The 24,397-nt window shown below is 42.9% G+C and overlaps 1 protein-coding gene across 5 annotated transcripts in view; it reads right to left on the reverse strand.

Moving 5' to 3' along the window:
- The window catches only part of RUNDC3B (RUN domain containing 3B), a 145,555-nt gene that overhangs the window by 69,600 nt on the left and 51,558 nt on the right, over positions 1-24,397 (reverse strand). For 3 of the 5 annotated variants that reach the window (XM_037890751.2, XM_037890754.2, XM_037890753.2), the window contains exons 4-7: positions 20,257-20,342; positions 17,596-17,685; positions 2,591-2,671; positions 477-645 (exon numbers count right to left, since the gene is read on the reverse strand). In XM_037890751.2, coding sequence (XP_037746679.1) covers positions 477-645; positions 2,591-2,671; positions 17,596-17,685; positions 20,257-20,342 — 426 coding nt within the window. The remainder of the gene's footprint in view (positions 1-476; positions 646-2,590; positions 2,672-17,595; positions 17,686-20,256; positions 20,343-24,397) is intronic. The other 2 variants (XM_043541260.1, XM_043541259.1) reach the window with 1 other exon arrangement.

Raw genomic sequence — 24,397 nt, forward strand, 5'->3', positions numbered from 1 at the left:
ATACAAAGCCCTGTTTTCCTTGAACACAGAGGAGCCAAGACTCAGGAGATAATTTCGTTGCTTATAGCCCCAAGCCTCTTTTAACCAGCTTGTCCAGACTGCATGTGTCTTCTAAACCTGTTCCTGTGTGGTTCTGCTTCTCTCTCCACACTCCCCACCCAAACCCTCCACTTACATAAGTTCAAATTCCTGGGTGGACTCACATATGCTTGTTTTAGGTTGGGAGCTGCTATAAAAGGAGTATAACTGTATCTTACAGCCATCTTAAATAAAGTGTGGCAATCTAACCCACCAACTTCAAGGACATTTAACCTTATCCACAATAATAGCTATATTTGTTATGTTTTCACAAAAATATATGAATAGAAAAAAAACCTGTTTACAGGATCCTATATCTTGTCAGTGACAATAATATTTGACATGAAAATACACATTAGTTCCGTCACCCTCACCCCTCCACAAACTGATTTTTTTACCTTCTGCTCCAAGGTGAGTCGATACTTCTGTTCTACCCTTTTGCATTTGTTGTACCAACTGTTTTCATCCATGATGAAAGGAGGTCCAATATTTTCTGGAGTACTGCTTTCACTGCCGCTACTTCCCAGAGTCCTTAGCTCTTCTTCATCACTGCTGATGCTATCAGAACTGAAGGACCAAATTTATAAACCAAATGAAAACAGTTAACTGATACAAAACCTGCCTTGAAACTGAAGCACTGCTACTCTTAAAACATGAAATGCAAAGCCTTCTTTAAAAAATAAATAAATAAATCAGTAATGGAATAGCTATAGGTTAAACATTACAAGTAGCATTTACAAGATAGTCATTAAATGCTCAGCAAACACAAAGCTATTTCACAAACACCAAAAGTAATGCCAGGACTATGTGTCTGCGAAGTCATCAGCTGTGTAGGGCAGCACAAAAAGGAAGATCTTGCTATGCTAAATTGGGGAGGCGGCCATTAACTCAGAAAGGTAAGAATTTTAGCTTATCCCTTTACCTTTTTCTTTATCACTAAGTTTTCTCCTGCATCATCAAGAACTTTTAGCTAGTTTTCAGTGGTGAGAGTTTTCCATGATTCACTTATTTTTCATGTTTCTTCTAGAAGTATTTAGCATTGTAAATACTATAAATCATAGTATTTACATGATTCTCTTCATATATGCAATTTAAACAGTTCACTGTTGGTATGCTTCTTGAAGGCATGCTATTATAAACACTCATTACCTATGGATCTTTTAGGCCTCATTATCAAGGATCAACATAAAAGTGTTTGAATCACTGCCCTAGTACCTATGGGGTGTAATTTGTTTTGATTTTAAGACAAGTCAGGGAATCTGCCCTGCTCTGACAAACATGGGTGCCCATTAAAGCTTATTAGACTATATCAGTACAGTGGTGACCCTGAACAGACACAGGGTTTTCTTTAAGATTTGTGTGAGTATTTCTCAAGTGTGCACATTCTATTACTGATTTGGGTCAAAAATAGTTTTGTCGTTTAACTTAAACTGAACTTTGCAATTAGGCAATTAAAAAAAATCTTTAACGAGATCTTCATCTCTAGAGAACAATTAGAAATTTCATTTTTCAGCCATGTGTCTTAGCGACAGTACATCAAATATTTCATGGGAGGACATCTTAATTCCCGCCCACTTTTCAAAACAGTTAAGTCTAGCAACAAAATCTATAGCAGTATTTCCATGCTCTTTTGAGGTGCTGAGTGGGGCTACTGATGGCCTCACTGTTCTCAGTCAGATACAGGTATTAACTCAATGATCTTTGTCAAAAAGGACCATTATGCTAAACCATATAGTTAAAAATTGGTTGAAGAAACCCAGGTATCATACAAGTAACCACAGTATATTCCTGAAGGGCTAAATAACTAATACCACATATAGACAGACTTTACAAAATGCAACAGAAGTCAACAAGATATAGGTGCAGATGTGATTTTTATCACCTTTATACGAACAGTGCCATTAAAAACACAGACTATGAAGAAAAAAGGTACACATAGGAAGGAAAAATGTAATTGGCATGTCTTCCTACAGAAAAAAAAGCATTGATTACAGCTGCTCTACCATCTGATATTGGCTCTAATTAAAGTCTAAGCTTCAGTGATAAAAGTAATTTCTCTTTAAATTTAGCACAAGTATTAAACATCTGAGTATAGACGGGTTTCAGAGTAACAGCCGTGTTAGTCTGTATTCACAAAAAGAAAAGGAGTACTTGTGGCACCTTAGAGACTAACCAATTTATTTGAGCATAAGCTTTTGTGAGCTACAGCTCACTTCATCGGAGCTGTAGCTCATGAAAGCTTATGCTCAAATAAATTGGTTAGTCTCTAAGGTGCCACAAGTACTCCTTTTCTTTTTGAGTATAGACGAAAATTTCAGAATGACTGCTCACAGCTCATAAGTCACACAGTATTACAGCAATAAAAAGCTAAGCATCCCATGCTGGTCACCAAGTGCAGAATGTCACAACATACTGGAAGCCAAATAAACTTCAAAAAGATAAGTAAAAGGCAAAATATCCAACTACCAAGTGAAGCTGAAAAATAAGATAAGGTTTTCAGGATGAAAAGTACCTTTGGGTGAACTTCAGATAGGGTGTGTAATCTATTACAGCTGGAAAGTTGCCATCCAATCCCTCTCCCTTCAGGCAGAAACTGACATAATACAGAGAATCAGTAACTATGTTACACCAAGAAAATGAAATGGCAGTGACAGTTCAATCTTAATAGGATATAATTTGATCTTCTTTACCAACAAAATCAAAGTATTATTTAAAAAAAAAATTGTGTTTTCCAGTACTGAAATACCATCACATATCCTGAGTCTAGATTGTTAAAGATTGTTAAAGTTAAATTACCAACTAATTTATTTAAAAAGTGAAAAGTCATTGCCTCTGTTTTAGAATGATGTAATTTTTATACATATCCACATTTTGTGTATTAAGACAGACAACTCAATACATTGTTCAGGGGGAAAGGGGAGTATGTCTTAGTTTGCCTTTTCTCAAAGGTTTGAAAGAGCTGCCAATTGTGCATGGAAAGTTGGAGAAAGACATTCCTTCAGATACAATTCTGTTTATATATTGCTGCATTTTCTGCACATTAAAACTATTGAGACTACAAATTCCCAAAGAATGCTCAGCTCTTTCCAATCATATAGGAACAATCACCACCCTAATGGGTTTGCCCCCCCTTAAGTCCTGATTTCACAAATGTTTACACAGATACATGGAGAAAGAAGTGGTTCGGGACTATTTAGAAAAGCTGGTCGAGCACAAGTCCATGGGGCCGGATGTGCTGCATCTGAGAGTGCTAAAGGAGTTGGTGGATAGAAAGCTGGCTAGATCGTCGAGCTCAATGGGTAGTGATCAATGGCTCCATGTCTAGTTGGCAGCCGGTATCAAGCAGAGTGCCTCAAGGGTTGGTCCTGGGGCCGGTTTTGTTCAATATCTTAATGATCTGGAGGATGGCATGGACTGTCAGCGAGTTTGCAGGGGACACTAAACTGGGAGGAGAGGTAGATACGCTGGAGGGTAGGGATAGGATACAGAGGGACCTAGACAAATTAGAGGATTGGGCCAAAAGAAATCTGATGAGGTTCAACAAGGACAAGTGCAGAGTCCTGCACTTAGGATGGAAGAATCCCATGCACTGCTACAAAATAGGGACTGAATGGTTAGGCAGCAGTTCTTCAGAAAAGGTCCTAGGGGTTACAGTGGACGAGAAACCGGATATGAGTCAACAGTTTGCCCTTGTTGCCAAGAAGGCCAATGGCATTTTGTGCTGTAAAAGTAGGGGCATTGCCAGCAGATCGAGGGACGAAATCATTCCCCTCTATTCGACATTGTTGAGGCCTCATCCGGAGTACTGTGTCCAGTTTCGGGCCCCACACTACAAGAAGGATGTGGAAAAATTAGAAAGCGTCCAGCGGAGGGCAACAAAAATGATTAGGGGAATGGAACACATCACTTATGAGGAGAGACTGAGGGAACTGGGATTATTTAGTCTGCAGAAGAGAAGAATGAGGAGGGATCTGATAGCTGCTTTCAACTACCTGAAAGGTGGTTCCAAAGAGGATGGATCTAGACTATTCTCAGTGGTAGCGGATGACAGGACAAGAAGTAATGGTCTCAAGTTGCAGTGGGGGAGGTTTAGGTTGGATATTAGGAAAATCTTTTTCACTAGGACGGTGGTGAAGCACTGGAATGCGTTACCTAGGGAGGTGGTGGAATCCTTTGAGGTTTTTAAGGTCAGGTTTGACAAATCCATAGCTGGGATGATTTAGTTGGGGACTGGTCCTGCTTTGAGTAGGGGATTGGACTAGATGACCTCCGGAGGTCCCTTCCAACCCTGATATTCTATGATACTTGACCTGATTGTAATGGAACTACTAATATGCATAAAAGCAAGCATTCATGTAAGTGGCTGCTCGTTCCAGGCCTAAAAGACAAGATAAAGGGATGGAGAAAAGGATGTACATATAAGGGAAGTGATCAGAGCAACTGGCATACACCTTATTAATTCTGCTTTTTAAATTCTTTATATTTTACTATGAGGGTGCAGATGGAGGGAGGGGGAATAGCATGAAGGTACTAGCAACCAGGCAGAAGAAAGAAGAGGAGGAAAGCTTCACAGGAGAAGAAAGGGTTGAGAAATTGAGGATTACTACAGATATTTGGAAGAATAAGTTTGCAAAGAGTTTACCTACTCCTTTGTTTCTGAATAAGCAGAAGAGTGATTTATAACATCACAACCAATTACTGCAATTAGTTTTTTTGTTTTTTTTTTTTTACTTCAAGTGATGAGTAGCAGGAACAGATGAACATTTTAGAAACCAACATTCAGAAACGTCCCTCTGTATCCATATAGCTTTCTAAAACTCAGATATAAAGATCACAACATAGATTAGAGGTAAGATTAAACATGGTTCTAAAAGAAAATTAATATTTAATTACAATAATGATAGTTTCACAAGGTTTCCAAGAGGCTCAAATACAATTTTTTCATTCTTCCTCTCCCTCCCGCATCAAATACCAAAATATACACTTTCTAAAATTTGCTCCTCAGAGGGAGACAGTTCCTGCAGTCAACTTAGAAGCTTAATTTTGTTAAAGAAATTCCTTTCTGATCAAATAAAAAAAAACTGTTCTGAAGAAAGTGTCAAAGTGAGCTTTTCCAGAAGTCTTAAACCTTTAAACGGGGGCTGCAGGAAGCGGCGTGGGCCAAGGGATGTGCTGGCCACCGCTTCCCGTAGCCCCCATCGGCCTAGAACGGCAAACCACAGCCAGTGGGAGCTGCGATCGGCCGAACTGTGGACGCTGCAGGTAAACAAACAGTCCTGGCCTGCCAGCGGATTTCCATGACGGGCCACATGCCAAAGGTTGCCGATCCCTACATTATACAGGCAAGTCTAGCTAAAAGCAATACAGAAATCTAATTTACGGTACACCTCAAACCGGTTTGCCCAGTGTCTGGAGCAAAGACACTCAGACAAAGCTGAAAAACTGTGATAGTTGCCTCTTTGTTGCTACTGAAAGTGTAATAGTAAGAAGATCAAGACGGAAGAGAAGATCAGCTATGGTATCTCAATGTAGGGGCAGATGTTCTTCTCTCAGAATTAAGGAATTAACTTAAGAAACTAGGCAGTAGACCATGTATTCTTTTAGCTTCTCCAGTGGTTCATCTGTTTGATTGCTAAATAGATTCTCCCCTTTAAAGGGAAAGTCCTCTATTCTGAACCTGTTTCACTGGGAAGAGTAGATGATCTTAACCCGCCATAAGAAAAGGAGTACTTGTGGCACCGTAGAGACTAACCAATTTACTTGAGCATAAGCTTTCGTGAGCTACAGCTCACTTGTCTTCTTCAGCTAATAATAGATGCTGTCGCTTTGGTCAAAGAGTATGAAGCATCAAATGATATTCTAAAGACAGCGATCCCCAAACTTTTTACCTCGCGTCCCCCCTTACTATTGTGTGCGGCCCCCCCCCAAGGTGGGAGCAGGGCCATGGCTCCAGGAGTGGGGGATACGAACAGGGGTAAGGGGGCCTACAGCTGGGGTGCCGGGTCAGTGACGCTGCAACATTTTTAATAGCGGGGGTGCTGAAAGCCAACCCCCTTACCCCATCCAGACTCACCCCCGGGACCGGGAGCAGGGCCGTGTCTCTGGGAGGTGGGGATCCAGACAGGGTTAAGGTGTTTGAGGCTGGGGCCACAGCCAGGACCCCGGGCATGGGGCCAGCAGCTGAGACCCCCACGTAAAACCTACACCCCCAAAACTCTAGTTCCCACGCCTGTGCCTGGGCTGTGTCCCCCCCCCCAAATGTTCCTCTGCACCCTCTTAGGGAAGCACACCCCACAGATTGTGGACCTCTGCTCTAAGAGCATGTTTCATTATGTTCTGTCCACCAGTTAAAATATCATTCACCAGTTTATGCTGATCTTCTGATAGCACTTGAACAAAGGTGGCCATCTTTTCTTGTAGGTGAAACTGATAACAGGACACAATACTCAGAAAAGATGAAGAAAAAACCTTTTGTCCTAAAGTATCCAATCTTTACCCTCCTTGACAAATAACATGGAATGTGCTATCTGTCGATAGCCACTGCTACTACTAACAAGTTAGGGCTGGGCTGCATGTAGTGAAAATAAGAACTCCTCCTCATAGGACAGGTGGTATAAAATTTAGCAGCTTTTTAAAAAATGGGCTAACAAGAAGCTGGAGTAGACCAAACAGATTTGGCCATGACAACAGCCCATCCAATATGGGTAAAGAAATTCTGGTCTGTAAACGGGCTCCCAAAATGTCAAAAACTGGATGGGAGAATTCTTTAATTGTCACAGAAGGTAGTTTTAGAGGTACCACCAATCCTATCCACCAATTCACAAAACAGTAGGGCATCCTCAGAGGAAGACAAAGCAGAAGTGATGCCCACATTCTGACCAGAAGAGTCTGGCTCTGTTACTAGTTGCTGGTAGTCCATCTGTGGGACTAATTAGTCTTCCTCTTCAGATAGAGAGCCTGGTACCACCGTCAGATATTCTTCACTGAAGTCAGGAGAGGGAGACAAATCCAGAAAGCTCAAAACTATTATACAGATCCTTTCTGGATCTTTAGCAGGAGAATGATTCATATGCCAAATCATAGCTGAGAAACTCCATAAATCCCCTTGATGTATACCAACAGAACCATGCAGCTTAAGGAGCCCATTCTTGATAGTACCCATTTTGTAATCAAGGGGTGCCATTTTGTAATCAAGGGGTAAGGAGGATTAAAGGTTCAATATCCAGGTGTATATCTTGCTCCTACAGAATGGAACGTAGGGAATGTGTCAGGTTGTTTAGGTGTATCCTATTCCTCTTCCAAATGTGGATCCAACCTCAGATCCATAGCCAAGAAGTTCGGAGAACTACCAGAACCAGGATGCGATGCATAGTAAATGGTGTTATAGAGGATCTGAGGGACTTGGAGGCAGTAGAGAAAATTCTGAGGAGAAACTAGGTATTGCCTCCATTCTACCTGTCTTCTCCAGGATATGACCCCAAACACAAACATGTGAAGGGGCTTTTCCTCTCTCCCCACCCTGAAGGTATCTCTTGTAGATCTGTTGCCCAATCTAGTTGTAGAGCCATATGGCAAATTTTGGCTACTACAGCAATTCTGTCTGGTTCCGATGACTCCACTGTTGCCAGTTCCTGTCAGGTCTTTGCCATTGTCTTCAGATCTGTAGGAACCCTCAAATCCAGTAACAGAACATTCTGTCTAGATTTTTTCCTTTTGGATTATCATCGTCTGTCTGGGAATGGACGTGGATGGATCCAGGTCTGACGGACCCAATGAATCACTCATCTGGGATCCAGCCCTGCTAACACTGGATGCTCTTTTCCTATCCATCTTCCTCAGAGCTGCAACCAATGCATCTGGTGGCCTTTCACATGGCCTTGACTTTGGAGCGTATGAAGCCAGTACTGACAGAAGCTTAAGAGTTTTTAGTTTAATCAGATCCAATGTCCTGTGTGCCATTAGCGCTGCTGGTCTTGGAGTTATTTCTGGTGCTGATTTCTTCATAGGCACCTCAGTCTTAGTAGGTGCCAAACTCGGAGATGACACAGGTCTCTTCACTCAGAGCACACGCTCTTGAATGCGCCAGATACAATAGACTTTGCTGCTATTGCTTCCACAAGAAAAGGTTACTCACCTCGTGTACTAAACTGTGGTTCTTTGAGATGTGTCCCCCTATGGGTGCTCCACTTTGGGTGTGTTCACGCCCCCTGCACCTCAGATCGGAGATTATAGGTAGCAGTATCTATTTGGTCAGCACATGTACTCTCCTAGTCTCATGCCCTATATCAGGACTAGATAGCTCTGCGCAGGCAAACTGCCCTCAGTTCCTTCTCTACCGCAGAGCTCAATGGTAAGAGCTCCGAAGCAGAGGGTAGGACGACGGATAGTGGAGCACCCATAGGGACACTCACCTCAAAGAACCACAGTTACTGCATAAGGTAAGTAATCTTTTCTTCTTCTTCTTCGTCGAGCAGTGTTCTTATGGGTGCTCCACTTTAGGTGACTCTACAACAATACACCTAAGGGAGAGGTCGAGTCTAGAACTGAGGATAAGACAGCCAAATATGGCATTGGACGCTGAGTTGTGGATGAGTGGATAATGTTTAGCAAATGTATGAGCAGATGTCCAATTTGCTGCTTTGCATATTTCTGTGACCGTAATGTTTCTGAGGAAGGCTATGGAAGTGGAGAGAAATCTCGTTGTTTTCACTCCATGAGGAGTCCTTGTGGCACTTTAGAGACTAACAAATTTATTTGGGCATAAGCTTTCGTGGAGTGGGTTATAGCTCACGAAAGCTTATGCCCAAATAAATTTGTTAGTCTCTAAGGTGCCACAAGGACTCCTCGTTGTTTTTACCGATACAGACTAACAGTACTACTCCTCTGAAACCTGTCATCATGGAGTGAGTTCATACTCTAGGAGGTTGAAGACTGAGAGCATGAAAGCAATAGGTAATGCAGTCTGATATCCATCTAGAGAGTCTTTGTTTAGAGATTGAGGATCCTTTGATCTGCCTGCAATGGAGAGAAATAGTTAGGACTAAGCCCTTCAGGAAATCTCCCAATCTAAATAGAAGGCTAGTGCTCTCCTGACCTCGAGCGTGTGCAATGTCATCTCCTTTTTGGAAAGAAAACTGGGAGGTGGATAAAATGGTTTATATGGAACTCTGAAGATATTTTCAGTAGGAACTTGGTGTGTGGTCATAGCGTAACCTTGTCTTTGAAAAAGACTGTAAATGGGGGGGGGTTCACCATAAGAGCCCCTCTCTGAGCAGACATAAAGGCTATTAGGAATGCAGTTTTCACAGGGAGGTGTAGAAGAGTGCAGGTGGTCATGGATTCGAAGGGAGGCCTTGTAAGGCAACTGAAGACAAGGTTGAGGTCCCATGCCAGTGTAGGACATCTGACTTGTGGGAAGAGGTTACCCTTGAGAAACCTTCTTGTTGTAGGATGAGTGAAAACAGAATAATTGTCTATAACTGATAACTGGTAAAAGATGGTGATGGCTACAAGAAGCATCTTTATGAGGTTAGAGATAATCCTGACATTTTTGGTTCTAGGATGGAATCTAGCACAAGCAGTAGCAGAGAGGATATAGGAATAATTGTCTCAAGTCAGAGCAGAGTTGGACTCTCTTCCACTTTTGAATATATGTGCAATGAATAGTTTGTTTCCTGCTATGTAACAGCACCACCTTTACATCCTCAGAGCAGGTCATTTCCAAGCTTTCAAACCATCAAGGAGTCATGCCTTGAGCCAGAGAGCCTGTAGATTGGGGTGATGGACCTCAACAGCACCCTGAGAGAGGAGATGAAGAACAGGCTGGAGAGTGATTGGTTGGCAAATCGTTAGTTGGTAAGGCATGGAAACCACGTTTGTCTTGGCCACATGGGAGCTATAAGTATAACTCTGGCTCTTTATTTTATCAGGACTTTGGCTATTAGAGGAATTGGTGGAAAGGCATACAATAAACACGTGCTCCATTGTAAAAGAAAGCCATTGTCAAGAGAGTGATGACCCACACTGGCGCTGGAGCAGAACTGGGAGCACTTCCTTTTTCTAGCTGTGGCGAAGTAGTATCTTTGGGACTCCCCAACATAGATATATGCCAGGGGTGGGCAAATCTTTTTTTGCAACATCAGGGCCACATCAGGGAATAGAAATTGTATGGCAGGCCATGAATGCTCACAAAATTGGAGTTGCGGTGTGGGAGGGGGTGCGGGCTCTGGGGTGAAGCTAGGGATGAGAGGTTTGGGGTGCAGGAGGGTGCTCCGGGCTGGGATCGAGGGGTTTGGAGAGCGGGAGGGGGATCAGGGCTGGGGCAGGGGTTTGAGGCATGGGGAGAGGCTCAGGGGATGCAGGCTCCAAGCGGCGCTTACCTCAAGCGGCTCCCGGAAGCAGCAGCATGTCCCTTCTCCGGTTCCTATGCAGAGGCACAGCCAGGCAGCTCTGTACACTACCCCATCCGCAGGCACTGCCCCTGCAGCGCCCATTGGAGCACATAGGTGCTGGAGCGGGGCCATGGCATGGCTTCCGGGAACCACATGGTGCAGCCCCTGACCCAGCGCCCTGGCCGGAGCACCGGAGTGGAACTGAGCTGCATCGTGCGGCCCCGACCTAGTGCCCTGGCCGGAGTGGGGCCGAGCCGCATGGTGCAGCCCCCAACCCAGCGCTCCAGCTGGAGCAGGGCCGAGCCACGTGGTGCAGCTCATGGGCCAGCTTAGGCCCGTGGGCCATAGTTTGCCCACCCCTGATGTATGCTTTGGAAAATGGAGGGGTCTATTTCCCATTTGTGATGCTGGGAGCAATGCTTGCTGACAGTGTCTTTTGTATGCCTGGGAGGTAAGCTGCTGATGTGGTGGCAAATGCACCTGTCACAGGATCCACCCACTGCTAGTGGCACCTCCTGCTGGCCATCCTGGGGATTAGCTCTGGCCAGGTCTCTCCCAGTGTCCTCTCATCCTACAGACTGCTCTCACTCCAGGAACTACAACCTCCTCTTCATGACTCAGGCCTCCGGCCAGGTCACTACATGGCTCCCCCTTCCAGGGTATGTAACAAAGTTTTTCCCAGATCAAATAATCCAAGGCAGTCCACTGTCCTCTGCCTGGTATTTGCCACATCATAAGTGGCTGGTAAAGGACCCTGAGCCCACCCTCTGCTCCAGGTTCCACCTCAGCGGCCCTCTGGTTAGCAGCCAAAGCCTGCACTGTTATTCCTTTCTGCTATTCCCGAGCCTTCTCCTACCTTCCTGGCTTCCTCACTCTTTGAGTTTTCCAGCCTCCAAACTCCCTCTTTCCAGGAAGCAACTGTGGACTACTTTCTATAGTCCCAGCACACCTCCCTCCTCCCAGGGTTGACAGCAGCCTGCTTTCCTGAAGTCACCTTCTGTTGTCAGCTTCCTGGTGTACATAGGCTCTGCCTGCCCCTTCCCAGCTGAGCCTAGTGTCTAATTAATCAATCCCTGCTCTCTGGCTTCTCTTCCAGGTGCAATCTAGGCAGTTATTTAGGCCTAATTTATCCTCTGAGGGCCAGAGTACACCCCATCCCAGCACCAATTCCAGAGTTTCAGTGCTTCGGCACAAAGGGAAGGTGAACTTAATCCTCCCTGGCAGTTCATGTAAAATATACATGAGATGATGTTGTGATGGTGCCCACCATAAGGCTTTGATGGAAATAGGTCATATATATGTTCATAAGCATAACTGGAATATGTTATGCTACATATGTCATGTAACATATCTACGTAAAGGTTATGATCCACTGAATATATTCATCCTATTAGTATGCATGTGTCATTGTTGTATTCAAAGTTATGAATATTGGCTGTATACTTGTTTGATTTTAAATAACTTTAGTAAGGCATTTGGTCAGCTTCTTTACAAAGGAATTTGCAAGTTAAGTGCCCAATCAAGAAGCACTTAACGCACAATGGATCTTGGAAGGCTCACATAAGAAGTCTACATGAGGACATTCAAGGTAGCAGGTGAGCAATGGCTGCTGCCTGTAAAAATGGAGTCATGCATGGACATGTGACTTGCACAGGTGACTCCAAAACTCCATCTGGGAGCTGGACTTTGCATAGGAGACAGGAGGGGGTCTCCACCTACAAGAGAAAGTCTATTTAAGCCAATAGGAGACCCCTCCATTTTGTCTTCAGTTGGCTAAAGAGAGCCTCTCCACCCCCAAGGATACCTGAAAGAAACTGGAACAAAGGACAGTAACTACAGGGGGTGTGAGTATTTGCTGGACCCAGACTAGAAGGAAACTAGTCTGTAAAAGGAAGCTTACTGGAATTCCTCTAAGGGTGAGGTTTTTAATCTGTATTCAGTTTTCTTAGACATAGACTTGCGTGTTCTATTTTATTTTGCTTGGTAATTCACTTTGTTCTGTCTGTTACTATTTGGAACCACTTAAATCCTACTTTCTGCATTTAATAAAATCACTTTTTACTTATTAATTAACCCAGAGTATGTATTAATACCGGGGGAAGAGGGGCAACAGCTGTGCATCTCTCTCTATCAGTGTTACAGAGGGGGAACAATTTATGAGTTTACCCTGTATAAGCTTTATACAAGGTAAAACGGATTTATTTAGGGTTTGGACCCCATTGGGAGTTCAGCATCTGAGTGTTAAAGACAGGAACACTTCTTAAGCTGCTTTCAGTTTAAGCCTACAGCTGTTAGGGGACGTGGTCAGACTTGGGTCTAGGTTTGCAGCAGGCTAGTGGGTCTGGCTCAAACCAGGCAGGGCGCTGAAGTGCCAAGCTGGGAGGGCAGGGAAAGCAGGGGCAGAAGTAGTCTTGGCACATCAGTTGGTAGCCCCAAGGAGGTTTCTGTGATCCAACCCGTCACAGTTGTCTCTCATGAACTTTATGTGCTTGCCTCTGATCAGTGGTAGGAAATGTGTACAGGCATTCTTGACTGCTCTGAGTTCTAGCAAGCGGATATGTAGCGTGAATTCAAGTGGAGATCACTTGCCTTGACCATTTGCCCGATGGGCTCCCCATCCCAATAGGGATACATCTATTGTCAATATTAATGTTTGGGGTGGTTGAGTGACATTGTGAGGGCCTTTCCAGCAGTCAAGGGACTTTTTGACTGTCAAGGGCATCAAGAGAGGCTTGTTTAAGCTGTGCTTGCTTGGCACGTATACAGTTCTGAGCCACCCTTTAAGGTAGCACATGTAGAGTTTCGCTGCCAAGTGTCCCAGTAGCTGGAGACAGTTTCTGGCTGAAGTCTGAGGTCTGGCCTGGATTGTCAAGACTTTGAGAGGGAAGGAAAGCTTTGGTTGCCACCGCATCTAGATAGGCTCCTGTGAATTCCAGAGGTTGTACTGGAATTAATGTGGACTTTTGGACATTTAATTGGAGTCCCAGCTAGAGGAATAATTCCATGGTCTTTTGTGTGGCCCTCAGAGTCATTGAAGGAGCATGCTTTGAGCAGGCAGTCGTTTAAATATGGAATATCATAATTCCTTGTTTGCAAAGGTGCTCCGCTACCACAGAAAGGACTTTTGAGAACACTTTGGGTGTGGATGATAGTCTGAATGGGAACACTTTGTACTGAAAGTGATTTTATCCAAGAGTGAATTGTAGAAACCTTCTGTGAGATGGGTGGATTGCAATATGAAAGTAAGCATCTTGAAGGTGGAAAAGCAGAAAACCAGTCCAGTTGGTCCAAAGATGGAATTATTGCTGAGAAAGTAACCTTTTTGAAGTGTTATACCTTTACAAACGTTCTGAATGATCTTAGCTCTAGAATGGGTCTCCAACTGCCAGTCTTTTTCAATATCAGGAAGTACTTGGAGTAGAATCCCTTCCCTCTGTGTTCAGTGGGAACAGGTTTTATAGCACTAGCTTCAGGAGAAAGTCGGTTTCCTGACATAAAAGGAGCTCATGAGAAAGGTCCCTGAAGAGGGATGGAGGGGGGAGGTAGACAGGGGGAAAGGAGGTAAAATAGATTGAATATCCTATGGAGATGATTTCAACACCCACCTGTCCATAGTTATATGTTCCAAAGTTTTGACAAAAAAAGAGCAAGGTGGTTGCTGAAGCAGGAGAGATGTTTGGGTTGCTGCAGCAAATAAAAATGGAGGTAGTAAAGCAGGGCCTCAATCAACGTCAAAATTGGTGGTTAGACATAGATGGCTGTAATGTTTGTGCAGCAGCTGGTCTACTCTTTTGCCAACTTTGTCTTTTTCACTGGGGTTCATAATGCCTTGGGGAGGAGGAAATTGAGTAGGTTAGGATCTCTGTGCTGTCTTGGATTTACTATAACTTCTTTGTGTGAGCAGGCATGTAAATTACCAGTGAGTGCAAAGTGGCTCTAGAATCTTTTAATGTGAAGGGATTCAACCATTTTCTCTGCAAATATCTTTGATCCCTCAAATGCAAGGTCTTCCACAGTAGATTGGACTTCCCTTAGAAAGCCAGAAAGGTGAAGCCAAGAAGCCGTTTGCATGACCACTGCTATGTCAGCGGTGCCTAGAGAGGCCTGCAAAGATGTCCTTGCGAGAAGTTGACCTTCAGCAATGATTGCCTGAAACTGTTCCCTCTGATCAGCTGGAAGATGTTCAATGGAAGTGTTCAGGCTGAAAATAATTGACATGACTGTACTTTGCCATAAGAGCTTGGTAATTGGCGATGCAAAATTGTAGGGTCACCGATGAATATGATTTTAGTCCAGATAACACAAGATGTTTCAAGTCCTTGTGACAGGGTGTCGATTTAGCTTGGTGCTGTCTGCCACATTCATGTACAGCGTCAACAAGAGAGTTCAGTGATGAGTGTGAAAATAAAAAGTCCAAGTCTTCAGAGAGAACATTGTATTTGTCTGCTCTCTTGCATGTGGGAGGTATTGTGGCTGGTGTCTACCATATCATTTTTGCTGGGTCCAGCAAGGCCTCATTAATGGGAAGTGCAATGTGGGCATGTACAGGATATCGAGCAGCTTGTGTGGTGACTCTTTAACCTCTTCCAGCGGAATTTTTAAAGGAGGCATAATGACTTTATTAGGAGAAGATGAAGAGATATTGGTTGCAGAAGTAATCTCTAGTCTCACTCCCTGTTCCTCAAAGCTCTCCTCTTGCAGATCATGAGGTCTAGACAGAGAAGATTGTCTTCTCCTATCCCTATGAGAAACACTGTGGGCCCTCAAGAATTGGTGTCCATAGGCTACCCAGGAGTCCCAGTAAGGCCTCTGAGGTAGTGTAAAAGGGATGGGTGGGGCAACCAAGGATGTCCATACCAATTGGATATGTCATGTCTCTCAGTGGTAAGCTGGTTCTGCAGAGGCCTCAGGCTAGCTCACTCTCTGATAGCGGAATGGAGCGCCTTGAACTGATGAGATTGAATGACACGTAGTTGTTGAGCCGGTCTTCTGCAGAGCCAAAGAACTCAATACTGGGGCTGTAGAGGCCTGTGACAGTACTGATTTAGAGGAGCTTGTTTTCTCTCTACCTCTCCATTCATGCAATGGTACCAATCTTCTGTAGCCTGAACTCTCAGAGTCCCTAGGCTTGCTGGAGGTACCGGTACCTGAGGAGCCTGCAGCCTTGTAGGCAGAGAGTCAGACACTGGTGAGTGCCAAGGAGGTAGACCTTGTCAGGGATCATCTCTCTGTGATAGATTCTCTATCCAGTGGACTTGAAGCCCACTTTTTTTATGGTTTTTGAGGCAATCCAAAGATTTCCTCTTCAAAGCTGCAGGGGAATACTGAGCAGAGGAAGTCAATGGAATGGGCCTCATTGGGGACCACTGTATGTGGTGAAGGAGAAGGCTGGTTGGACTGAACTTTCCATCATTAGCAGCTGGAGTTTTAGCTCATGGTTCTTTCTCGCTCTTGATTTTAATTTAAGCAGAAAGTACACTTCTGAGGCACATGTGACTCCCCAAGACAGCAAAAGCAGCAGAAATTTCTGTCATGGACCAGGATTACTTCATGGCAGGAGAGGCAACAGTTAAACCCGGGAGAGCCAGGCATACCATGGACAGACACTGCTACCTAAAATCTCCAATCTGAGGTGCAGGGGGTCCGAACGCATCTAAAGTGGAATACCCATAGGGACACTATTCGAAGTAGTAGTAAGAGTTCCCGTGGTCCATTCTGTCTGGTCACATTCTTGGAGTAAATGTACAGCAGATGGAGCTTCTGGGTGGAGTGTGCCTTTCACCAAGACATGTAAGGTGCCTTACATTAACGTCTGATGCTAGAAATACTTCTGGACACACAGCGCATCTTTTGAAGACTGCTCCTCTAATTTTTGGCTCCACTATTATAGTTAGAACAGAGAGAGATTAAAAATTCTAACTCTACTAACAGTATTAAGTATGAGAAAGACAAGATAGATGAGGTAACAACTTTTATTGAACCAACTTCTGTTGGTGGAAGGTACAACCTTTTGAGCTACAGAGAACTCTGCTTTAGGTCTGGGGAAGGAAACAGAGTGTCTGAGATTAAATATCTAACATTAACTCTAAAATACCTACCTACCTAATGGTACTATAGATGAGAAAAGCTCCAGATCCAAGAGATATGGAGAGGTTCACTTTTGTCTAATGCTGCGGTTGGAAGGAACTGGGGAACAGATGCCACATTATAGCCTTGCCTTCATAACATTTTAGAGGGTGTGTGAGCACTAACAGGTAGTGCTTAGAACAGGTTCTACTGTCTAGGCTGCACCAACTGGCACAACCCAAGAATGGGAATATGCAGAGGACACTCGAAGATAAACAGGAAGATAGAATGGAACCGCTAGTGCCACCACCTTAACTACACTCCTTACTGCAGATCCTGCTATAGTGTACAGTAGCTGAAGCACTTTGACACATTTCTGAACATTTAAAGCAAATATTTGTTTTAAGATCAACTACAGTATGCTAGAACGGACAAACTTAAAATAGTATAACATTAAAAAGAATCCTTTTCGTCACTTAAATTAGTGTTTTCTCTGAAATTTGAGCTGCAATTCCCAAAGTACTCATGCAACTGACAAATTTGACAGATGTCAAAAATTAAACATTCTGATGTTAATGAAGGAACACTTTCTGTTATGTGAACAACATTTTTAGTCAGTACAGAAGGAAAAGAACTGAAGAATAATGGATGTGATGCAAAAGTGCTCTCTCTTAATGCATCAAAATATCAGCAACTGAAGCCATGATCATAAGTTGAAGTTTAGACTAGGACACACAGAAGTGTGTGTTTTGGTTACCTTAATATACCGAGACAGAAGAGGAAAGAAATGAAGAACCATGCATACACAAGCCAAAATCCATGTTGGAGCACACTGTTGATATTCTCTTTCATGAAGGATATTACTTATTTGTATTATAGCAGCATATGCGGGCTCCAAACAAATTAGGGCCCCATTGTGCTAGGCACAGTATATAAAAAAGAGACATCTTTCACTACACTGAAAACTGGTTTAAGGTTCCAGAATCTACAAATGATTTTTTTTTTAAAAAAAAGCTAGGATATATAGTTTAGTATATATCCTGACAGACAGACTGAATACCTGAAGTCAATAGCATTGAGTCCCAACAGCATGCCAGCAAGCATATTTGCTTCCTCTCCCAGGACAATTGCTCCATCTTCATAAAATCTCCTGCAAGAAACAAAATGGTTTTCACTCCACCCACCCACCCACCCACAAATCAAACAAACCCACCCCCAGAAATGAGCACCAATCTCTGTTCTAAATAATAATTCAGCTATCACATTGACTATTCAAGTTATTAAATTTTTAAAAATTTTTTAAATCCAAATATATGAAAACAGCCACTGGATGCCCAGATGGCATTCATATTTCACTTCTGGTAAAGCAAAGGAAGAGATCACTATAAAGCAATAAACTCAAGGGGGGGGGGGCAGGGAAGTGCTCCATAATAATAAAACTATTTTAAAATGTATAAAATCCAGACAGTGCCAAACAAAATAACTAGATATATGTTAATTAATGTATTATGAGTCTAATGCCCTTGAGAAATAACTGTAGAAAAGGATAAGCCAAAAAACAACCCCCCTGACCCCCAAAAAGAGAAAGGGACACACAATTGGAGTTTTACTTGTGACTGAGAATGTGTGTCATGCCTACTGTAAGAATGACAATTGATGCCACTGTAGAAAGCCTTTTTCATCTATATTTCTTAATTGTACTTAAAGTCAAATTTAAGACCCACTATTCAGATTTAACTTTCAACAGTTGACTATATTAGCAGTCTGCACTCCTATTTTTAGCAGCGTAGCGTCCCACTGCCTCCCCACTGCTGAAGCCTTTCCCTGCCTGAGGGAAAGACTCACATCGTGCGTGAAAGATCATTGAAAGACTGGGGCCTAAGGTAAGACTCCAAAATCCACATTTTAGCACTTAAATAAATGGCCTAATTTTCAAATGGGGCAAACCACATCCATCTCCAACTGAAGTTAATAGCACCAGCAGATGTTCAGCACCCTTAAAGTCAGGCCATTTATTTAGGTGCCTAACTTTAGGCACTCATGTTTGAAAATTTTGGTCATCTCTATTAAAAAAAATTTAAGGAAATAAATCTCTCACTAATAATTCTGGATAATTCAACTGATATTGATATAATTATACACAAATTTATATGACAATTCAGTTAACTCTATAGCAACACACAGGAAATCACTGGTTTAGTCCTCTGCTGCTTGTGGATCAGGAACACCAAATGTTTTGCTTTAGTGCTGAGTAACTGGAAATCTAAACTTCCAGTGCCAAAAATTCAATACTACTAAAAGTAATTTCATAAGTTGAATGTATAACAACCATTAATTTAATTTTAAAAGGTCTACTGAAACACAGACTCTGTATACATTTCAAGGTTATTGGGAACTTCCTCGCATTCCAAATGAATGGTGAAAAAGGTTTGTTTTCTAAAAGCTAAACTAGTGAAACAGCCAGCTAATCATAATAATTGTTATCTATTACCTACCAAGTTAAACTACTGGACATGAACAAGAAGCGACCGCTTAAGAGGACTTTTTTTGTAACAAAATTCTTCAGAAGAAAAAATTAATAAAACAGAGTTTTATTAAAAAAAGACATGCTTAAGTGCTTTCAGAATTTCTCACACACTTCAAGGTGTAAGTATACCTGGATAAGTGCTCATAATTTTAAGCAAAGAGCATGTGACTGGAAGGCTCAGTTCATTCATCTGTAAAATGGGAATAATATCTACCTCATGCTGGTGCAATTTAAGATTTGTAAAGCACTTTGAGATCCATGGACAAAAAGTCAAGAACAACAATATATGGCAAGTGAAATTATTTTCCCTTACTCAATTTTGTTGCTGTTCTTTGAATATTCTCCAGTCTATTTAAGTCTCTCTGATATCGTGAGGCCTGATACTCGCATTATTATAGGGGCAGTCTCAGCTCTATATACAGAGACCCCTCTGCTCTATGACATGAAGCCCCTGCAAGAGCAACCCAAAACAGCAGCAACATATTTTGATACCATATCTATCATACTACAAGCTCATATTAGATTTCCTAGCCACTATTGCCTTCTCTTTTATTAAGGCAATAAAACTATATAGTTGGTATATTATCAAATATAACCAAAGTTATTACATTTTACAGCAGTACTTAACAGCTGTAACCAGCACTCGTGTGCATTAATTCTAACCTTTTCCTCTGTCCTTTCTAAAGTACTTCACCGGAAGTCTCTTCCTTTTCCCCCCCTAAGTTATGCCTGGGGAAATTTTCCATAGTAACTGGGACAAATTTTATACTTCTTCCACTGTGTTTCTGAAGTCTTTTTAATCTAATGGCACTTCCTCTATCTTGAGAAGACCTCAGACCAATGTTTAATCTTCTACCTTTATGTAGGCAACAAGCACCAACCCCTCTTCCAAAGTTTAGTTTCCTATCTCACTGATCCTCTCCAAAATCTCCATTTAAAAAAAAAAAGCCAAACTTATCATCAGAGAGGAATATACGAGTTTCCAACTATGCCAATGCTAACATACAAATATAGGCCTCTAGATCAGTCTGCAAGGGCAGCAACGGATACACCTCACACAAACTAAACACACCATTTCTGCTATTTACTTCTATTCTTATATAGATCAAGTACCAAGTTCATTCCTGAACCCGGGTCTTTTGCCGAAGCAACATTTTGAAATTTAGCATTAAGCAAATATAAGGACTTTAAGACCTGGTTGTTTTGAAGTCTCTTAGAGCTGCAGAAATATATTCTGACAAATGTTTTTCCATAAGTGCAACTCTGATCCACGCTCTGCCCTGAAAGGAAGAAGAAACAATATCAAATATTTAAATCACATACTAAAAAGCATTCTTAAACCTCTGGAAAGCAATCAGACCACTACAGCTGGAGGGGGAAAGCCACTACGCAATTTGCTACTAAAAATATAAATTTGGTATTTAATGTATACTTGACTACAGGAATAAGAAAATAAAACTACAAAACATATTTCTCACATTTTAAAAGGGTATTCAAATAAGAATTCTGAAGTAGCAATCTTTCCTTCAAGAATATAGGAGTGGCTAACTTTCACTCAGAGTTGTACAAAATGTTTCTAATTTAATGAAAACAGATGTCAAAGCTTTGGCAACTTTCCATACCTATTTCTGTAAATAAGTTTTGCAACATACCTTTACTTTGGAACTCCTTGTAAACTGCATTTTCGCAATCACTGAAATCTGTTTATTAATCAGTAATTTTACACAGAATTATATTATAAAATGGTGTTTGTCTGTACATAATTTTAAAAGCTAAACTTTGTGTTCTTAAATAGTTGGCAGTGCAGTCTACAATGTTTTCTAATTTAAATTTTTTCACTGGTTCCAGTCAAATATACCCAAATCAAACGCCAGTAAACAGGTGGCATGCTCCAAACCAAAAATTCGTAAATGAGACACCAGCTACTTTAGATTATATACAAAGGCTCGTCACACAATTCATAGATTCTAATGCCAGAAGGGACCATTGTGATCATCTAGGCCAGGGGTGAGCAAACTTTTTGGCCTGAGGGCCACATCGGGGTTCCGAAACTGTATGGAGGGACAGGTGTAGTGTATTAAATTGCTCCCTGTATGAATGTGCTACTTACAGTGTACTACTTACGACTGCCAGTCCTGGTGCTCTGAGTGGCATGGTAAGGGGGTGGGGAGCGGGAGCGTTGGATAAGGGGCAGGCCGGTTCCGGGAACAGGGGGCAGTTGCATAGGCGTGGGAGTCCCGTGAGGCCTGTTGGGGACGGGGGTGTGGATAGGGGTCGGGGCAATCAGGGGATAGGGAGCGGGTGGGGGTTGGATAGGGGGTGGAGTCCCAGGGGAGTGGTTAGGGGCGAGGGTCCGGGGAGGGGGCAGTCAGGGGACAAGGAGCATGGAGGGTTGGATGGGTCGGGAATTCTGAGGGGGGGCAGTCAGGGAGTAGGAAGGGGTGGGGGCCAGGCTGTGTCAGGAGGCACAGCCTTCCCTACACAGGTGTAACTGTATTAAATTGCTCCTCATAGGAATGTGCTACTTACGGCTGCCAGTCCTGGTGCTCTGTAAGTAGCACATTCCTACACTACATCATGCGGCTTTGACAGCACAGTGAGCAGAGATTGCATGGCAGGGGGGACAGCAGGGGAGGGGCTGGGGGCTAGCCTCCCCGGCGAGGAGCTCAAAGACAGTCCCACAGGCCAGATGTGGCAGGACGGTCCCACGGGCCGTAGTTTGCCCACCTCTGATCCAGGCCAAAGAGAGCAATTATAGCAGACACCAACTATCACTGGTTTCACACATCCATATCAAGAGTTTAAAAATTGTATTAAAAGAGTAAGGACTTATGTGTGTATATACACACACATGCGCACACACACGCTTTAGCAGACTATTGACTGAAACGGTAGTAAAACCTGGGCCTGCTTTCTACAATAAAGAAGAAATTTTTATATGATAGTTGATCCTAATTCAAAAGATAGGAAATAATTCCAAACAATCTGTTAGGGGTAATCATAACTGTTGCCTAATTAAAACAATCAGGTCAAGTTATTTCCAAACTATATCAAATCTACCAGCAATTAATTATGTGGCAAGTCATCTTGTTAGTTATTTTTTAAAATTATATATGCAACTCTTATTAGGTCCATTTCACTGCTGAATTGTTATAAAGATTTTAGCAAAAATACTAGCTAACCAACTGCAGCCCATGTTCTCCGTTTATATAAACCCAGATCAAACTGCATTAATTAAAGATAGACAAATGGTAATATAATGGATATAATATCCATATATCCTTGGAATAACTCGTAGTGCCAAATAAAAAAAAAAACATTTATTTTATCACTTGGTGTATAGAAAGCTTTTTGTTAGTCTAGAGAGGAACTACATATTTAATATCTAGTCCCATATGGATATTGGCCCCTACTTCTTAAATGGATTAGTGCTTTTTATGCCAGCCCAAAAGCAGCTATGCAAGTCAACAGTGCTAAATCTCCACTATTTGTATTACACAGGGGGAAAATGTTTACTAACATGTTCTGTAACTGTTGTTTTGCAAGATGTGTTGCACATGTCCATGCCACTTCAGGAGCGTGCATGCCAAATGCACTGGTGTCGGAGATTTTTTCCTCAGTGGTACCCGTTGGGGCAGTGCACGCCCTCTCTGCTGCCTTGTGCTGCTGCGTGATAGTATAAGGGCAGAGCCATCTCCAACCCCCCTCAGTTCTTTTTTTATCAGAGTCTATCTGATAAGAGAGGGAAAGAAGGGTGGGTTACGGAATCAACATACAACACATCTTGCAGAAAAATAGTTATAGAACAGGTGATTTCACATGTCATTCCACTTCAAGTAACTCACAGGCAGTTCAATCTCGAGGTGGGATTAGAGTCTACCAGAATAATAATGGAAAGACAAGCAGCCCAAATCTGGCATCACCACTATATTATTATATTTGCCTCTCATTATGCCATCTTGCATGCACTGCAGACCAAGTTACAGCTCTGCAAATAACCAGAATATAGGCACACAGGCTAGAAAGGCTGCAGATGCTGCATGTGATATGGCTGAATGAGCCATTACCCTACTTGGTGGAGTTACATTGGCCATGTCATAGCACAAATGTATACAAAAGGAGATCCATGACAAAATTAAAAACTAAGAAGAGACCAGAAGGCCCTTCATACTGTCTCCAACTGCCACAGACAATTGGGAGGATCTAAATAGTTTAGTTCTCTCCAAGTAAAATGCTAACCCTCTCCTAATGTGTGGCGTCTCTTCTTATCCTTATGAGCATGAGACTTAGGGAAAGAAGTTAATAAATATAATGTCTGATTGATGTGGAAGTGAGAGACCACTTTGGTGAGAAATTTCAGATGAGAGGGTAAGTTTACCTCATCCTTGTAGAGGACTGAATATAGAGGGTCAGACACTAGAGCTTCTAATTCATCCACTCTCCTGGCTGAGGTGATTGCCACTGAGGTGGCAACTTTCACTGAGAGGTGGAGAAATGAACAGGTAGCCAGGGATTGAAAGGGAAGATGCATTAAGGGTAGAAAGCTGAAATAGCTGCTAGGTGGACCCTGATGGAACTAATGGCAAGCCCTAGCTGTTTCAGGTATAACAAATAGTCCATGTGATGGGGTGGACTGAAAGGGCTTAAGGTGGCCAGATAGGCCTATTAACTCCACAGGCCGCCCCTGGAAGGAGAGCCAGGGAGTAGGGGATTGATTGCAGGCAGGTTCAGCTGGGCACAAAAAGTGATAGGACCTATAAAACAAGGAAGCTGGCAACACACAGGGGCGACTGCTGAGAAAAGCTGCAGTCACACCCTGGGAACAGGAAGTTGGAGCTGATATACTCAGAGAGTATATCAGAAGAGTAGGAAGCAGTCCAGGGCAGGAGCAGTGAGGACTGAGAGAGCAAAGCCCAGAACGACTGGTTTGAGGGTCCGTGGGCTGGAACCTGGAATAGAGGGCGAGACCGGGTTCACCTACCCCCTGGGAAGGAGCACTGGTGGGACAATGAACTGGAAGACTGTCTGGGTCACTGTGCCTTTGAAGAACTATACCCCAGAGGTGGGGGGGGGGGAGGGGGGCACTGAGTGACCTGGCTGGAGGGCTGAGTCATGAAGAGAACGCTGCAGTTCCTGGAGTGAGAGAGGGGCAGCAGACCAGAGAGAGCAACGGAGTGATAGCGTGCAACTACAGGAAGGGGCGTTGTCCTGATGAACTAATACCCAGAATAGCCGGGAGGAGGCAACCAACTAGCAGTGAGTGGAGCACCATTTAACAGTCTAGCATGTATTTTAACAGAGCCTTTTTGATGGGACCAGATGGAGAATCTCTGCC

The sequence above is a fragment of the Chelonia mydas genome, chromosome 2, assembly GCF_015237465.2.
Source record: "Chelonia mydas isolate rCheMyd1 chromosome 2, rCheMyd1.pri.v2, whole genome shotgun sequence".
Classification (NCBI taxonomy): domain Eukaryota; kingdom Metazoa; phylum Chordata; order Testudines; family Cheloniidae; genus Chelonia; species Chelonia mydas.